The 13,292-nt window shown below is 43.6% G+C and overlaps 1 protein-coding gene and 1 long non-coding RNA gene across 2 annotated transcripts in view; both read left to right on the top strand.

Moving 5' to 3' along the window:
* The window catches only part of LOC124251958 (uncharacterized), a 30,939-nt gene extending 23,038 nt beyond the window's left edge, over positions 1-7,901 (top strand). Inside the window, exon 3 of the long non-coding RNA XR_006891886.1 lies at positions 7,811-7,901. This is a non-coding gene — a long non-coding RNA (uncharacterized LOC124251958). The remainder of the gene's footprint in view (positions 1-7,810) is intronic.
* Positions 7,902-8,153: 252 nt separating this feature from the next.
* Positions 8,154-10,042, top strand: KDM4D (lysine demethylase 4D). Its single transcript, XM_046638080.1, has one exon. The coding sequence runs from the start codon at positions 8,154-8,156 to the stop codon at positions 9,714-9,716; it is 1,563 nt and encodes a 520-aa protein (XP_046494036.1). The 3' UTR covers positions 9,717-10,042.
* The last annotated feature ends 3,250 nt before the right edge of the window (positions 10,043-13,292 follow it).

Raw genomic sequence — 13,292 nt, forward strand, 5'->3', positions numbered from 1 at the left:
TTACACACACACACACACACACACACACACACACATATATGGTGGCCCTGCCTCATTCTTTCTAGGATCCTTAGAAATACGGAAAGGAAATAATTTAGTTTGTAAAACAAATACAAAGTGCTCAACTCAAAGCTCACTTTAATTGAATATTACTAATTCAATAAGCAATGAGGGCTTGTGTGATATTCATAGTCAGTATTTTATTATTTCTTAGGGGAAAGATCCTCCACTTGGTATTTAAGCTTCTGATATTTAATTCTCCTTCTAAATTGTTCCACTTCTCTCTTTTCATTTCTTTAGAGCGAGTTTTCAGATAGAAAGAATGAAATATTTGATTATATATTCTCAAATATATGTATAAAGAATTTATAATAAAATCATTGTAGAAGAGTTTTTAAGACAAAATTAGGGGAGGCTATCACATGATGCAGTAATCTCAGCCCTTGTAGATCCTTGGGTGGCGACAGCTTTAAGCAGGAGAGGAAGGCAAGCTGGATCCTTGGATTCTTATATGAGGAAGGTAAGGAGAGCACAGGAAGCATCCCTGGGGTGTACGGATGTGGGTCTCGCAGTTGACTATCATGAGATCCCCTGACAGTCACTGACCATATGTCTGGGGAGGGGGAGATGTAATAGTCAATGGTGACTATATTACCATTTGGAGAAATAAAGATATCTAAAGCAGGAAATTAGTTTCAGGAAAAAAATGATCCATTTGTACTAAACAAGTTGATTTTCAGGGGCTCAGTAGGCCATCCAAGATGGAGAAGCAAAGCAGAAGCTTAGGAGAAAGTCAGTATTAGAGAAAGCTATGACAATAAATAATATCCTTACAGAGAGAGAGTGCAGTCCTAAAGAAAGCCATGAACATAAGCAGGAAATTTAAAGGGAGAAAGGAAAAGAGTTAAGCAGAGAGGTGAGAATTGAGCTTTGAGATAAGTCTGCATTTGTGTGGAAGAAGAGGAAGTGGAACCAAGGAGAAAGAGAAGAATCAGAGAGTTAAGGGGAAGATCAGTGCCCTAACGGTCGGAGACGTTTTAGGAAGAAAGAGGCAGCGGTCCATGAATCAATGATGTAGGGAGAGAACGTGTAACCCCCGAAGCAGCACTTGGGAGGAGGCAATTTGATGATTTACGGAGATCTATTTCAGTGGAGAAGTGGGGGCAGAACCAAAAGATGAGAGAGAGATGAGGAGATAGGTTTGTGACTGTAGACAATTTTCGTTTATATTTTCGACATGTTTGGTACTAAAAGGAAGGTGAGAGAAAGGACAGTAGCTTAAATCAGGAAAGAGACTGATGATTGATGATTTAAGAAAGATGGGGATGGTATTGATTATTTAATTGACCCTAGTCCTAAAACAAGTGGGAAGTATTGATTGAAGGAGTTAAATTGAGAGATTAGCCCTGACGAGGAGGAGTGTATCTTCTCTTCCCTTGAGATAGGAGAGCAGGAAGAAAGACAGGGTGTGACCTAGAGGAGAGATGCTGCAGTGTGTGCCAAATGGCCTCACTTAATTATTGCTTTAATAAACATTTTTTTTTTGCATTGCTGAGGAAGATTAGCCCTGAGCTAACATCTGTTGCCAATGCTCCTCTTTTTTTTTTTTGGCTTGAGGAAGGTTAGTGCTGAGCTAACATCTGTGTCAGTCTTCCTCCACTTTATATGTGGGTCGCCACCACAGCATGGCTGATGAGTGGTGTAGGTCCACACCCAGGATCCAAACCCATGAACCTGGGCTGCAGAAGCAGAGTGTGCCAAACTTAACCACTACACCATGGGGCCAGCCCCTAATTAAAAAGTTTGGAATGCACACTATATAAAGTACCAAGATCTCTTCAAAAACACAAGGAAGAACAAGACATAAACCATGCTCTCAAAATACTTGCATATGGAAAAGACAAGTACAAAAATAACTCCGGAGATTGAGAGCACAAGCTATTGAGTTAAATATAAATTTTTTTCCACTTTTCTTTCTTCCTCTATATCATAGGCATAATGATAGTATCAACTTCATAGACTAGTTGTGAGGTTTGAATGATATACTATATAGAAAATGCTTAATAAAGGGCCTGGCAAAATGAAGTGCTAATTAGAGGTGACCCTTGCTGTTTGAATTATATAAGGTAAAAATGATAAGTGCTGAAAGAGAACCATAGGAGATGAAAGAAGAGCTGGCATTTTGTTGAGGCAGGAAAGGAAGATCAAGGGTCAAGTTCATCCACTAGGAAGGGGTGGAATTTAAGGGCTGACAAGGAAGGGAAATTCGGAAGAGAGCATATGGGAAGAGGGAGACAGTTTGACTTTTAATAGCATAAAGTAAAAAGGAAGATTTCAAGGCATCAATAAAATGGACACTTAGTTTAAAATGCCCCAAGTTTAAAAAATCTGTTTCAGGCATCCCATTCTCTTTCTATCTTACATTTCCTGGTGTTCTAACAGATTATTTGACCTAATAGAGAAAATAGGCCCATGAATCATATACTATTTTATTCCCCGTCACGATCCTCACATTCTCGTTTGCTTTTTCACCCAGGATAGATTTAATGGCCCAGCATTATAATCACTCTCTTGTCTCTCCATCCAATCCATCAATTGTCCCTTTCTCCCTGAGATACACTTGCCTGGAAAAATCCTAACCTTATATAACCTTACTATTTGCTTTCTTCCTTTCTTTTCTATGGGAAAAAATTGTCATGCTTGATTGGTCCTTGTGGGGCTGCTACCAGTTGTGCAAGCATGGGACAAATACCACAAAGCTATACAATATGTGTTAAGGAAACACATCAAGACGAAGGCACACACAGTCTCCCCATTTCTTCAGCATCTCCACAGACAGGCATCCCATGCTCAGGAGGGTTGTTGGATATGACTTGGGGTTTATTCTGGTGGAGAGGTCCCTTCTCCCATTGTTTTTCCTTCATACAAGAAGATGAGAGCAACTTTATCAGGAAAAGGACATACAGACTGCTTGAGGAATCAAGCTGCCTAGATGTCATGCCAACCGTTTACAGGAGTTTTCTGGGAAAGCCAGTGGCCCTGTACTGTAGGAGGCAGCTGGAGACCTTGGGTCCTTTTGGATAATATAGTTCTCCAATCATGAGAAGGAAGCCATTATTCCCATGGGAAGCCGAGCATGAGCACTTCACATCCAGCTGGGGGAAGGAGTCTGGGCTTAGCCCATTGTTCAGGCATGCTAGGGTGAATGCCTAGGGTCATTTTTGGACAATGTTGCTCCTTCATAACATCCGTCTCCAAGACTCTTGAGTGCTCATTAGGTATATCTGGAATAGGAAGAGAGAGATCTTCTTTGACTTCTACTCAATCTTTAGAGTCTAAATTAATTCCTTTGTCATCTTTCCTCAGTTATGAGCTAGACTATTATCCACTTCCCCCTCACTCCACATTTATTAGCAATAATTTCTATAGAGATCTAGAGATTGTTTCACCAGCTATAACCCTCCTTTCGTCCTTTTGACATTAAAGTTGGAAAGAGAGGAGTGTATTGATCCTCCTTATCCCACCTTCTACAGCTTCTTTAGTGCATGAGGGTCCAGCTGGGGCAGAGGTGCCAAGAGCTACTACTGCTCGCTGGAAGGGCCCCTGCCATTAGCATTTAGATCTGCAGCAAACATTGGTTTGATACATTCTTATGTAAGTCACCAGCTGTGGGTCACAGAGAGCAATCCTTCCCTTGGCGATTTTTGCCCCAGACCCAAAGGACAAAGGGTTTATATTTAGCCAAAGAAGCCAAATTGTGGTGATCTCCCTGGGGATGAGGATGGTGGAGGATTGGGCCCTAACCCCAGCTTCCTCTTGTCTGAATGGATCCTGGTAGAGGGATGGATAAGGTAGAGGGAGCTGTGGCACCAAGACTCTTAGGGACCGTGGGAAATGTGTTTGGTTTCTATTATTTTGAGCAGTGGCAGGCAAGCTGATCTTACTGGGGAGACTCCAGGGTGAGGAAGATTAAATGCCTTGATCTCTAAAGGGAATGGGGCTGCCTTCTCCCCAACAGCTCCTCCTCACCCCATTTCTTTGGCATGGTTTTCTTCTCCTCCCCATGATTCTTGTGCAGACCCAAATGCTAAGGGTGTTTTGTGCCCTGACAACTGTGCTAGCTTTACTGTACTACTTTTCCTCCTGTTCTGGCAGCTTTCCCAGGGAAATATTTCTGTTCCTAAGACGGCCCTGAAATTTGTTTAATCTTCAGACCCCACAAAACCTGGGTCTGCTCTTGGTTTCTGGCAAACTTCCATGGAATTTGTCCAGAACCAGTAACCCAAATTTCCAATAATTTTGTAAGGTGACTCCAAGTGGATTCAGAATCTCTAGAAAGTCTCCTCTGATTTCATGCACCAACTTGAGAGCAGGCATGTTTGTGCCTCCAGACAGGTTAAGTCTACGTAATTTATCTTGTGGTACAGAACCTGGCATTAACCTCTCCATATCATCTGCCAGCCATTCCTCTCTACTCAGTTATATGCTGTCTTCTTAGCAATTCCTCCATCACATTAGCTCTGGGTGTGAAGTAAGCCATTTGTTTGAGCGTACAAATTGTTTTTACTTTTAAAATATGATTTCAGACTTGTTGGGGGTTAGCAGCCCTTTCCCTTCTATATTTTCTTGTAAGACATCTCGAAAAAATTTCAGGCAAAATACCTGTTTTTTGTGAGCTAATAGCATTGAAAAAGAGGCCATTTCCTAGAACAAGGAAGAGTGGTTCAATTGGAAGAGATGCTTGGATAGCTGATTGGATTAAATTCTGATTGGCTTAGGGATGATGAAATGGGGTAAGGCTGATTTGATTAGAATTTTGAAGAGATATATAAGTCTTGATCATCAGCACATGGTTTATTTGACATGTTTTCTTGAGAGAGTACATGTTTTCCTGAGAGAAAATCATCTCTAATTTTATCCAAAACAAGACTGTCGGAGGAGACCTTGGTGAGAAGGTGATATTTGAGCTGAGACTTGAAGGAGGTAAGAGGTTGTCTGTGTGCAAAGACCACAGGCAGGAGTAGACCAGGCTTTTTTGAGACACCACCAGGAAGGTGGTTGAAACTGAGAGAGCAAGGGGTAGAGTAGAAAGGGGTGAGGTCAAGAGGTAATGGTGGGCCAGACCATGTAAGGTCTTTTAGGACATTTGAAGGATTCTAAGTGGCATGGAGTAGGTGTGCCTGAAGTTTGAGGAGAGGGGAAGGTGAAATAGAATATTTGCAGAGTGAAAAACTAGGAAAGTAAGAGAATAAAAGGATTAGAAAACAGTATTAAGGGACCACTTGAGATTGTGTTAATGAAATAGTTTACTGATGCTTCTTTTTTTTCTATCTTTAGTGAGAGTTTTTTTGTTTCACTGTTACAAATGACACTTGCTATTTATTTTTTACATTGAAACCCTCATCTTATACAAGTTTTTCTTAATGTTTACAAGTAAAGAATTTAAAAATCATGAATGGATGTTGAATTTCATCAAATGCTCTTTTGATGATATTTTCCATTTCTTTTGTTAGTATTCTGAATTATATTGTGAGATTTTCCTGATGTTGAGCCATCCTTGCATTCATGGAATACTTTCTATTTGGTCTTGATGTACTATTCTTTTCATATATTGGTTTTGGGGGTTTATTTATTTTTTATTGCAGTAACATTGGTTTGTAGCATTATATAACTTCAGGTGTACATCATAATATGTTTCCAATTCTGTGTAGATTACATCATGTTCACCACCCAAAGACTAATTACAATCCACCCCCACACCCATGCACCTAATAACCCCTTTCACCCTCCTTGCTGCCCCCTTCCCCTCTAGTAACGGCTAACCCAATCTCTGTTGCTATGTGTTAATATATTGTTGTATTTGGTTGAATAATATTCTATTTAGCATGCTTTAACCTATGCTTATAAATAAAGATGGCCTATAGCTTTATTTTCTATTGTCCTTTTCTGGTTTTGCTATCAGAGATAAGAACAGCCTCATCTTAGTAGCTTTCCAGCTTTTTCCTGTACTCTGAAAGAACTTGCATAATAAGAGTTAACTGTTAAAAATTTGCTAGATTCACCTATAAAATGACATGTCTCATGGTTCTTTAGGGATCATACTTTGAACCAGATTCTTATATTGGGTTATTCAAACCTTCTGGTTTTTCTTAGATCCATTTTGGATATGATTCCTCTCTAGAAAATTGTTCTATTCTCTTCTCTTTTGAAAATTTTGATGTCAAGTTGCTCATGGGAGTCTCTTTTGAGATTTAAAAAATCTCTATTATATTACTAGCTTTGTGCACTGTTTTATTTTTACCTTCTCTCCCTCTCTCTCTCTCTCTCTTTTTTTGGTGAGGAAGATTGGCTCTGAGCTAACATCTGTGCCAATCTTCCTCTTTGTTTGCATGTGTGACGCTGCCATGCATGGCTTGATGAGAGGTGTGTAGGTCTGTGCCTGGGATCTGAACACGCAAACCCTAGGCTGCTGAAACAGAGTGTGTGAACTCAACCACTATGCCACCAGGCCCCTCTCTTTTCTTATGATCAGTTATGCCCATAGTTTGTTGCTTTTATTAATCTCTTCAAGGAACATTTTTGGTTATTCTTCTGTTTTGTATGTATTATCTTTCATTAATTTCATCTTTATTCTTTGTTATTTCATTACTCCTCTTCCTTCTTCTATTTTCTAGCTTCTTCAATTGAATGTTTAGTTCATTTATTTTCAATTACTCCTCCTTTTCCTTTTAATACGATGAAATATGTCTCAGTCTTCTTTAATGCTTTTTACCCTAAGCTCTGTTTTTAAATAAACATGCAGAAATTTGTGAAAATCATCATAGTTTGATGAATTATCATAATTAGCTGTTCTTTTTTTTTTTTTTTTTTTTTGAGGAAGATTAGCCCTGAGCTAACTACTGCCAGTCCTCCTCTTTTTGCTGAGGAAGCCTGGCCCTGAGCTAACATCCGTGCCCATCTTCCTCTACTTTATATGTGAGATGCCTACCACAGCATGGCGTGCCAAGCGCTGTCATGTCTGCACCTGGGATCCGAACCTGCGAACCCCGGGCCCAGAACGTGCACACTTAACCACTATACCACTGGGCCGGCCCCATAATTAGCTATTCTGACAGTTGTGTAACCAGCACCTAGGTTCAGAATAGAATATTAATATTTATCCAGAAACCCACCCCATGCCCCTGCTCACAACCTCTCTCTTTTCCAAAGGCAACCACTATTCTGACTTCTAACATAGATTACTTTGTCTCCTTTTTATCTTTACATTATGGAGTCATGGAATAGGTATTATTTTGTTTGGATACTTTTGCTCCATATTATGTTTTCCTATATTTTCATGTAGTTTTTGTTTATTTTCGTTGCTGTATTGTCTTCTGTGATATGAGTATACCACAACATATTTATCCATGCTACAGTTGATGGACATTTGAATTCCTTCCAGTATTTGGCTACTAGAAATAATGTTGTTCCGAACACTCTTGGACAGGACTTTGCAGTGCACAGCTATACACATTTCCTAGTCATGTGGTAACAGTTCAACCATAGCATATGTTTGGTTTTACACATGCATATGCTCAATTTTGGTAGATACTGTCCAAATAGTTTTCCAAAGTGAATGTAATGATTTCCATTCTCTATACTAGGATATGAGAATTCCCATTGTCCCACATCCACACCACCACTTGTATTTTCAATCATATGAAATTTTAGCCTTTGAGTGTGCAATATCCCATGGTGTTATTTTATTTCTAGTTCCCTAATAATGTTTTCCAAACATTAATTTTCAACCTTTCTGTATTGTATCTTTTAGGTCTTATTTGAAACACTTCCCTGAAGACACCACATTTGTGTTACACACCCAGGCTTGGGCGACTCAATAAACTTCAAGAGGACAGAGTGAGGCACCAACTGAGTAACATCAGAGTTGGAGGCTCAGCCACCATCACTGCCCGGACAAAGCTCCTGACCAGAGCAGAGTTCCCTGGTGAATCATCAAGCTTAGAAACATCATCTCATTTGCATAAAAGGCCACTGGTGGTTCCTACTGACTCAGATACTCAAACTCATTTTTGAAAAAGTAACATTTTCCAGCATCCTCAACTAACCAGGACATACCTAAAAGTTTGGGAGTGTGTTGCTTATGAACAGAAGCTATGAAGTCTAAGGCCAGTTGTGCCCAGAACCCAAGTTGTAGCATAATGATATTTCATCCAACCAAAGAAGAGTTTAATGATTTTGATAAATATATTGCGTACATAGAATCCCAAGGTGCACACCGAGCTGGGCTGGCTAAGATAATTCCACCCAAGGAATGGAAAGCCAGACAGACCTACGACGATATCAATGACATCTTAATAGCCACTCCCCTCCAGCAGGTGGCCTCTGGGCGGGCAGGTGTATTTACTCAATACCACAAAAAGAAGAAAGCCATGACCGTGGGGGAGTACCGCCACTTGGCAAACAGTGACAGGTATCAGACCCCACCACACTCAGATTTTGAGGATTTAGAAAGAAAATATTGGAAAACCCGCCTCTATGATTCACCCATCTATGGTGCTGACATCAGTGGCTCCTTATTTGATGAAAACACCGAACAATGGAACCTGGGACACCTAGGAACCATTCAGGACCTGTTGGAGCAGGAGTGTGGAGTGGTCATCCAAGGCGTCAACACACCCTACCTGTACTTTGGCATGTGGAAGACCACGTTCGCTTGGCACACGGAGGACATGGACCTCTACAGCATCAACTACCTGCACTTCGGGGAGCCCAAAACGTGGTACGCGGTGCCCCCAGAGCACGGCCAGCGCCTGGAACGCCTGGCCAGGCAGCTGTTCCCCGGCAGTTCCCGGAGCTGTGAGGCCTTCATGCGGCACAAGGTGGCTCTCATCTCGCCCACTGTCCTCAAGGACAACGGGATCCCCTTCAGTCGGATCACTCAGGAGGCTGGAGAGTTCATGGTGACCTTTCCCTATGGCTACCACGCTGGCTTCAACCACGGCTTCAACTGCGCCGAAGCCATCAATTTCGCCACCCCGCGGTGGATCGATTATGGCAAAGCGGCCTCTCAGTGCAGCTGCGGGGAGGCCAGGGTCAGCTTTTCCATGGATGCCTTCGTGCGCATCCTGCAACCGGCGCGCTACGAGCTGTGGAAACGCGGGCAGGACCGGGCTGTGCTGGACCACACGGAGCCCACGGCGCCGGGCAGCCAGGAGCTGAGCGCCTGGAGGGAGGTCCGGGCGCCCGGGAGAGCGGCGCTGGGCCTGAGGCACCTCCCGGCCCGCCGGGCCCCGGGCCCGGCTGTGGCTGCGGGCGGTGGGACCCGCCACCGCGCCCTTGGGCACCGGGCATCCCCGCGCCCCTCGCCGGCCCGCGCTTCTTCCTCTGCCGCCAAGCCCTGGGCCACCGCCGCCCGCAGCTCCCCGGAACCCGGCCCAGCCCCGCCGCCGAGCCTGGGGCAGTCTGCCAGGGATGTCCACCCCTCAACTGGCAGACGAGGTCGCGGTCGTCGTCCTCGGGAACAGGGCGCTCAAGAGCCCATTGCTCAGGTCCCGGCCAAGAGGCGCCTTCTGGCGGACACAGCGCGCACAGCTCCGGAGCCCGAGGCTCAGCCCCTGCCTGCGGATGGATCCTCAGTGGAGAACCCTGCAGCGCTGAGCCCTGGGCCCCAGCATCCTGCTAAGGCTTCCGGGTGCTGCTGCGCCCCTGTCCCCTAAGCCAAGGAGACGTCTTTGTACCCCACTGCTCGCTGAGACTGGTCGCATTTACATCTCAGAGCTTTGGGCGAGTTTGCAGGTCACCGGTCTTGCATGAGAGAGTCCCTCTGGTGCTGGACGTGCTGAGTCCGTGCTATTTACCAAGTTCGCCATAGTTTGTTCTTCCTCTCAAACCCTTGAATGTCTTTGGACACTGCTAACTCCTGTGTCGCCACCTCAGGTTTCATCCACTGGACGCTCTTGTGTCTGCGAACTAGGTTCTGCGGAGGTTGCCGGAGGCCGATCCACCCCCAGACGCCCATCCACTGGGCAACTCTGGAGGCTGCTGTGCTTCTAAAGAACCCTGGGCTTGGCTTTCCCTCCGCTCTCCCTCCCTTTTCCCTTCCACCTCCCTCTCCTCCTTTCCTTGCAAAACTAGACCCTTTTGACCAATTAGGTCAGTAGAGGCTCAAAAAATAATTTATGATGTTTCTGAGTGATTGACGTATTTGAAATGTATCACCAATATTTGTTCTCTAATATATTAAAGATAATCAAAATGTAAATATCTGACTTTATTTCTAATATTGTCGATCCAACCCAATGGGGGGGGGAATGGGTGGAGGTTATTCTTTTCTTCCCCTTTCATTTATTTGTTAGTTTGTTTTTTTGAGGAAGATTAGGCCTTAGCTAACTACTGCCAATCCTCCTCTTTTTGCTGAGGAAGACTGGCTCTGAGCTAACATCCATGCCCATCTTCCTCTACTTTATATATGGGACGCCTACCACAGCATGGCTTTTGCCAAGCGATGCCATGTCCGCATCCAGGATCCTAACCTGGAACCCTGGCACCACCGAGAAGCAGAACGTGTGAACTTAACAGCTGCCCCACCAGGCCAGCTCCTTCACGGTTCTTAATAATCGATTATATCAAATACTTCAAGCAAAACTTATTTTTACGGGCTGGTTACATTCTGTTGTTGGTGACAGAGTTTGGGGGATGGTTGTTGGGTTCTGGCCAGGTGGGGGGATTTGGTTTGCAGCCATATCTTAAGGATGACTTGGTGGAAACCACCTGGTACTTGGTTGGGCAGTAGGACCCAAGTTGCTGGGAGAGATGAGCAAGCGTAGGACAGAAGGGCCATCATCTGAGTATCTTCTCTCCCAGTCTCCACAGCCTTTTCAACATCATATGTATGTTTGCCACGGTTAATTCATTGATTCAGCCCAATAAATAAGTCCACAAATAAATGGACAGGTAATTCCCATTAGTAGCATGTGCTGTGAAGAAACTAAAGGGGGTGGGATGATGGGCAGGGGGCAGCCTAGGTTTGGTGGTTAGGGAAGGCTTCGTAGAGCAGGAGACCTTTGTGAGACCCAAATGACAAGAAGGAAGGTCCAGAGCAGACTTCCACTAAGAGGAAACAGCTAGTGTCATAGACCTAAAGTGGAACTTGTTGGTTTTATTTTTCCAGGAATAGCAAGGAAACTCCTTTGTGTCTGGGACACAGAAAGAAGGAGAGAGGCAGGGTCCACTTATGTAGGACCTTGTGGCTCATTGAAGTACTTGAATTTTTTTCAACTTGAAATGAGAAGGCATTGGAAGTTTCAAACAGCCCTTGACATGATGTGGTTTACATATTTAATCAGCTTAGGCGTTCTGTGGAGAATGTGGGGGCAGGAGAAGTCGTCAGAACATCTAAGTAATACCTGAGAGTTGATGGGTTCTTGGACTTGGGCACTAGTATTGAAAATGCACAGAAGAGGACAAACTCAGAATAAATTTTGGAAATTGAAAATGATAGTTTGTATACAGAAGGAAACATTTAGGAGAAGCAGACCACCTCTCCCCTCCCTCCAGCTCCCCAGAGAATTTCAGTAAGGCCTGGAATTTGAAGCACCATGTAAACCTGAAGGCAGGAGTAATGGAAAAGTAGTGCTTGTTTGAAGCTCTGATTGAGGAACAGCAAAAACCCATGTGTCCATCCCTCCCACTGTGCAGCTGCAACTTCTTCTTTCCCAATGTAACAGGAGACACAAGTGTAGCCTGTGGAAAATGGAAGCGGAGAGTCTGAGCTCAGGGACTCCAGGTACAGTGGAGGATGGGAGTGAGATTCTTGACTGAAAAGGAGATTAAGTCACTTATTGAGACGGTGCAACCACAAGACGGAAGCTAACTGGAATCACTGGGATTCCTAGAAAGCAGGTGACCCACAGTAGATCTTACATGAGCAAGGAATAAACTTGTAGGTGACAAGGAACTGAGATCTTAAGGGGTTTTTGTCCTTCAGTCAGGTCAGTGGATATGGCAGTGCAGAAAACAAAGGAATTCTGAAAAGTCTCTCTGAAGACAATGCCTGGCTCATATTCTTATTTTAAATTTTAGAAACAGAAATTCTCCTTGTTATATTTCAGCAATATCACAATCGCTTTCCTGGCAGATAGATGCCCTGGGATGCCTAGCATAAAAAACTAGGGGGTTTAAAAGACAAGACACATAAATACAGGGGCCGGCCCCATGGCCGAGTGGTTAGAGTTCTGTGCGCTCCACTTCAGTGGCCTGGGTTCATGGGTTTGGATCCCGGGTGCTGACCTACTCTGCTCATCAGTCATGCTATGGAGGCATCCCACATACAAAGTAGAGGAAGATTGGGACAGGTGTTAGCTCAGGGCTAATCTTCCTCACACACACACAAAAGAAACATAAATACAAATAATTTTTAGAAAATATTGCTCCCATTGCACTCCTATATTTTTATTCAGTTACTTTAAAACATTTTTTTTTATTTCTCTTGCCCAGCAAGGACAAGCAACAATAAGAATACAGGTTAGCTGTACTACTAAACTGGTTTTTGTTTTTGTTTTTTTTTAAAGATTGGTACCTGAGCTAACAGCTGTTGCCAATCTTATTTTTTCCTTCTTCTTCTTCTTCTTCTCCCCAAGGTCCCCCAGTACATAGTTGTATATTCTAGTTGTGAGTGCCTCTGGTTGTGCTGTGTGGGATGCCGCCTCAGCATGGCCTGATGAGCAGTGCCATGTCCGCACCCAGGATCTGAACCGGGGAAATCCTGTGCCACTAGAGCAGAGTGTGTGAACTTAACCACTCGGCCACGGGGCTGGCCCCATAAACTGGTTTCTTAATTAGTTTTCTTGAAAGGACAGGGAGCTTGGGGTGGTAGTTGAGGGGGTTCTTCAAGCAATTCTATTCAGAATTCTGTTTTACATCCTGTTGACATGCTCAATTTACACAATCTCAATTTGAACTACTCTTCTCAGCAGAAGACACCCATATCCAGCTGATTCTCCATGTCCAACTAGTTTTTGCTATTCTCAATCTTGGAAAAACAAGGCACATGGATAATGAAAATTATATAGAGGCAAGGATGGAGCTACCTTTGTTCTCTCTGCCATGATCTCTTGGAGGCCTCTCTCCACTTCTGAGAAACAACAAGGGTGAGTTCAGTGTACATTCTTCAAGTTTACAGATGAAAGCCTGCACAGCCAAAAGTATTACGTCATATGTGGTTTTGTCAACTTCTCCCCCCCACCGCTACCATCTTTTTAAAAAGTCACTATTACATTTATAAGATCTAACGA

Source organism: Equus quagga, chromosome 14 (assembly GCF_021613505.1).
Source record: "Equus quagga isolate Etosha38 chromosome 14, UCLA_HA_Equagga_1.0, whole genome shotgun sequence".
Lineage (NCBI taxonomy): Eukaryota > Metazoa > Chordata > Mammalia > Perissodactyla > Equidae > Equus > Equus quagga.

Excerpts from the sequence above, each read along its gene's own strand:
- KDM4D (XM_046638080.1), top strand. The coding sequence starts at position 8,154 with ATGAAGTCTAAGGCCAGTTGTGCCCAGAACCCAAGTTGTAGCATAATG.